Source organism: Carcharodon carcharias, chromosome 30, assembly GCF_017639515.1.
Source record: "Carcharodon carcharias isolate sCarCar2 chromosome 30, sCarCar2.pri, whole genome shotgun sequence".
Taxonomy (NCBI): domain Eukaryota; kingdom Metazoa; phylum Chordata; class Chondrichthyes; order Lamniformes; family Lamnidae; genus Carcharodon; species Carcharodon carcharias.
Window position 1 is genome coordinate 36,070,515 of NC_054496.1, and position 4,059 is coordinate 36,074,573.

At 45.5% G+C, this 4,059-nt stretch overlaps 1 protein-coding gene across 1 annotated transcript; it reads left to right on the forward strand.

Annotated features, from left to right (window-relative positions):
• The first annotated feature begins 2,494 nt into the window (after positions 1-2,494).
• On the forward strand, positions 2,495-4,059 carry LOC121271254 (zona pellucida sperm-binding protein 3-like). Its single transcript, XM_041177075.1, has 7 exons — positions 2,495-2,610; positions 2,690-2,793; positions 2,885-3,062; positions 3,149-3,275; positions 3,356-3,444; positions 3,531-3,583; positions 3,938-4,059. Exons 1-7 carry the CDS (start codon positions 2,495-2,497, stop codon positions 4,057-4,059), a joined length of 789 nt encoding a protein of 262 aa, XP_041033009.1.

The window sequence follows — 4,059 nt, forward strand, 5'->3', positions numbered from 1 at the left end:
TATCACACACCTTCCCTTTTGTTCATCGACATCTTTCCCAACCAGACCAACTCCTACTGGTCCAAATAAAATCGGCCTTCCTGGTAATAAATCCATGTGTTCTGTCATTGGTGGGGATTGTGGAGATTGAGGCTGGTTAATTGGTTCAATGTTGCTGCTTCTGGTCTCATTGGTGTCAGGTGAGTACAGCTTGTGTGTATAAAAGGTGCTCCTCGGTGGCTGAAGGAATGGTTGAGTTGTTTGGTATTATGGGGGACTTTGTAGTGAGGGCTTTGTTCCCAGTGCTGGTGTTAGTTGGAGCTGTTTGTGGCTCTGACACTGGGCAACACTTTCTAGGCCAGAGGTTTCCATGGGGCAGAGTCAAAGCCACCCCTGTACCTCAGACAGTCTCTCCTCCTGGGCCTCCCTTTGGTTCCCATTTCCGTGTGTCTGAGGGTGGAAGTGTGTCTCCACTGCAGACTGTGATGGTGCAGTGTGGAGAGGACAAGCTGCTGCTCAGGGTCCAGCTGGATTTATTTGGAACCAGGCACCTGATCAAAGCTGCTGACCTGACCCTGGGGACAGCAGGTTGTTGGTCAACCAGGATCTACTCTCAGAACCACACTGTCCTCTTTGACTATGGACTCCATGAGTGAGGCAGCAGGTTGTAGGTAATGGGAATCCTCAGCTCTTGCTCTAAGCTTGGGCTGTAGGTTGTTCCCCATTCTTCATTCCAACACTGGGTGAGATGTCAATGATATTGAGGAGATAGCTGTCTCCTGCTTTATAAAACTACAAGTTAGCTTTCTACTTTGTACTGTACCTTGCTTTAACCTGTCCCTGAGTCTCTCCAACATATGACATCAGCCCCATTGGTCTTGAACCTTCTCTTTGGATCCTCCAAGCTTTTCGTTTTGTTGTTTTGAGGATTTCCAGCTCTATTCTGATCATATCATTCAGATCAATCCAACCGGAGGTTTCAGTCCAGTTTAATCCAATTGGGTTGTCTCTTAAATGAAGAAAATTAAATGAGAATTGAGATGTATTGGACTAAAGAGGAACTCCACACTTCCCACTTTTCCTGTCATTGGAATAAATGTGGCCCTGGCTTCAAACTATTCTATTTCCATGCTCCATATTAGTGTCCACTTGTGGCTCCTTTGACTGTTAACTGAAGCTGCCCTTTTGTTGAGTCACTTTCCTATTAATGGATCCTGGTCTTGTTCTGATGATCTCCCCCTTTGGATAAAGGGCTGAGGTTGCATTGCAGCCCATAATGAGGCCACCCAGCCCCTCAAGCCTGTTCCCCAATCATTAAGATCCTGACTGAACTTCTACACAACCACCATGTCCCTGTCCTCTTAACAAGCTCTTTGATTTATGTCCTCAAGATATGATAAATATCATAATATTGTGCTTTATTGTAATATTGGGGTTGGGATAATTTGTGTGGGGCTGAATTGGGGACAGCTGGTCTGGAGGCTTTGAGTCATCAAAAAGAATCGAGCTTTGAAATGCTAAATCCATAAACATGGCTGAAGTTTTAAAATGAGATGTGATGAAAATTTACTTTTTCATATAAATTTGGACAGCTTGAATTTTGAAGAGATGGTGGGATGTTACACCCAGCTTTCAGAAGTGTTAATTTTTTCAAAAGGTGTTTGATAAATTAATACTAAATTTTAATATTATGAAAAGTGAAGTTGCAACAAGATATGGGAACAATGGAATTTACCTGTAATGGGGATGAGGCTGATTCAGTGGTGAAGATTTCCTAGGATCTTTCACAAATGTGAGAAGCCTCCAGCCTCTGCATCAAGTTCCTGTCTAAAGGAACCAAGGATGTGTTAACTCATATTGAATTCTCCTGTCCAGGTGGTGTTGTTTTGCCTGGGTCTGTTCAAATCTGTTTTACTGTTGCCTTAATGCAGGTGTCACTGGGAGCCAGATTAATCAGAAGATTTTGGGAGTTCCTATAGTAATTTGTAGACCTATGTATGTGCTTAATCTTTCCTTTTGTTCATGTTTACATTTTATCTAAACCTCTTGAAGTTCTGGTAGTCTTGATGTTACTGAATTCCAGGCACTGATCTCAAAACAAAATAATAATCGCAAAACTGAGCACATGATCAAGTTCCCCTCATGGATTTGATCCACCTGACTAGCATCATCTGCCACATCATAACATTCCCTTCATTCCCCAAAATAAATCCATCTGTCTCAAATGTACTCGTTGATTGAGCATTCACCGCTCTCTGGTATAGAATCCCAAAGATTCACCACCTGCTGAATGAAGTAATTCCCTGTCACATTAATCTTAAGTGACCCACTGACCTGAGATGCCTACCCATAATATTTAACTCTCCTATGGCTGGGGGGAAGCAGCCTCTTCACACTGACCCTGTCAATCCCCCTCAGAATTGTTTCCAGGGGATGGGATGACTTCATTGTTAAACCCTGTGGAGAACATTCTCATTTCCGATCAGTTCTTCATTCCTTAACCTGATTCTTTCAGATGACTGGAGATTTCCTCTTCTACACCACCCACCTGAACCACACCCCAGAGTATCATGGATCTGTCATTGTGAGAACGAATGGAGCTGTCGTTCCCATTGAGTGTCGTTATTTTAGGTGAGAATCTTTAATCTCTTTGTCAATGAGATCTGGTGGTCTCTGAAGTTGTCCTGAAATGACTCCCCTGCCTTTCCAGGAAGGGCAATATGAGCAGTGACCCCATCAAGCCCACCTGGATCCCATTCAGCTCCACCAAGTCTGGAGAAGGGCATCTGTCATTCTCTCTGCGCCTAATGAATGGTATGTGATGGGTGGATGGGGAGTGATTTCCTGTAGTCACTCACTGGGAGTTACAGCCACTGTCTCTAACCCTTGTCCTCTTGTACTTCAGGTGACTGGCTTACAGAGGGCACTACGACTGTCTACTACCTGGGTGAGCTCATTCACATTGAGGCCTCTGTTTCAATGACCAAACACATGCCCCTGAAGCTCTACATTGACCACTGTGTAGCTACATTGAGCCCAGACAAGGACTCCAACCTGAGATACAGCATCATTGACCACAATGGGTAAGGAGCTCTCTGCTTTCTCCAGCTGGTCCCATCTCAATGGCTTCACTTGATTCACTTCCTGTCCCTTTTTAATCTTTCTTCAGTTGCCTCCCGGACAGCAAAGCTGAGGACTCCTTTTCAACCTTTGTGTTGCAAAGAGACGAGCGGGAGCTGGACAAGCTCTGGTTTGACCTGGATGCGTTCCATTTCCTTGGAGATGACTGTTCCTTGGTAAAAGGAAGCTGATCACTGGGTTCTCCATGTTGGGAGGGAGTCACTGAATCATGACTTGTGTTGAGTGTGTCCCTCAGATTTTCATCACCTGTCACCTGAAAGTTGCTCCAGTGGATCAGAGGGATTCCAGGAACAAAGCTTGTACTTTCCAGAAGGTGCAGAATGTGTACGTTCCCCCTCTCTCTCCCTCAGGGATGTGTTGTGTGGGGATGTGATGCACAATCTGGTTGATGGGCTGCTTCTCTTGTTTAGCTGGACCCCATTGGAGGAATCAAGCATTGACATTTGTGCCTGTTGCCATGTGGGTAATTGTGGTGCCACAAGGGTGTTGTGGTTTGGGTCCAGAGGAAGGAGAGATCTTGTACCTGAAGCTGGTAGGACATTGATCCTCTAGATGTTGGATGTTCCCTCTTTCCCCTCTCTAACTGGAGTGTTTGATGTTGCAGAGAGTGAAGCTGGATTGAAGTGGGAGGGTGAGGCCTCACTTGGACCCCTGCTCATTCTGGGTACTGATGTGACCAAGCTGGCAACAGAGTCTCTGAATGAGGCTGAGCGAAGGATGCAGGAGAGGTCTCCAGGTGGTGAGTTGGCCGACTGCTGGTTTCCATTTTCCTCTCAGTGTTTCCTTCACTAACTATTGGTTTCTCATTGCTTAGTAGGTGTGGAGTCTGAGGTGGTCCTGATCGTGGCCCTGACTGTGACAGCTGTCTCAGTGATCTCTGCTTCATTGCTGGCCTTGTTCCTGTACAGGAAACACAAGCAAACTCGGGTCAACCAGTGA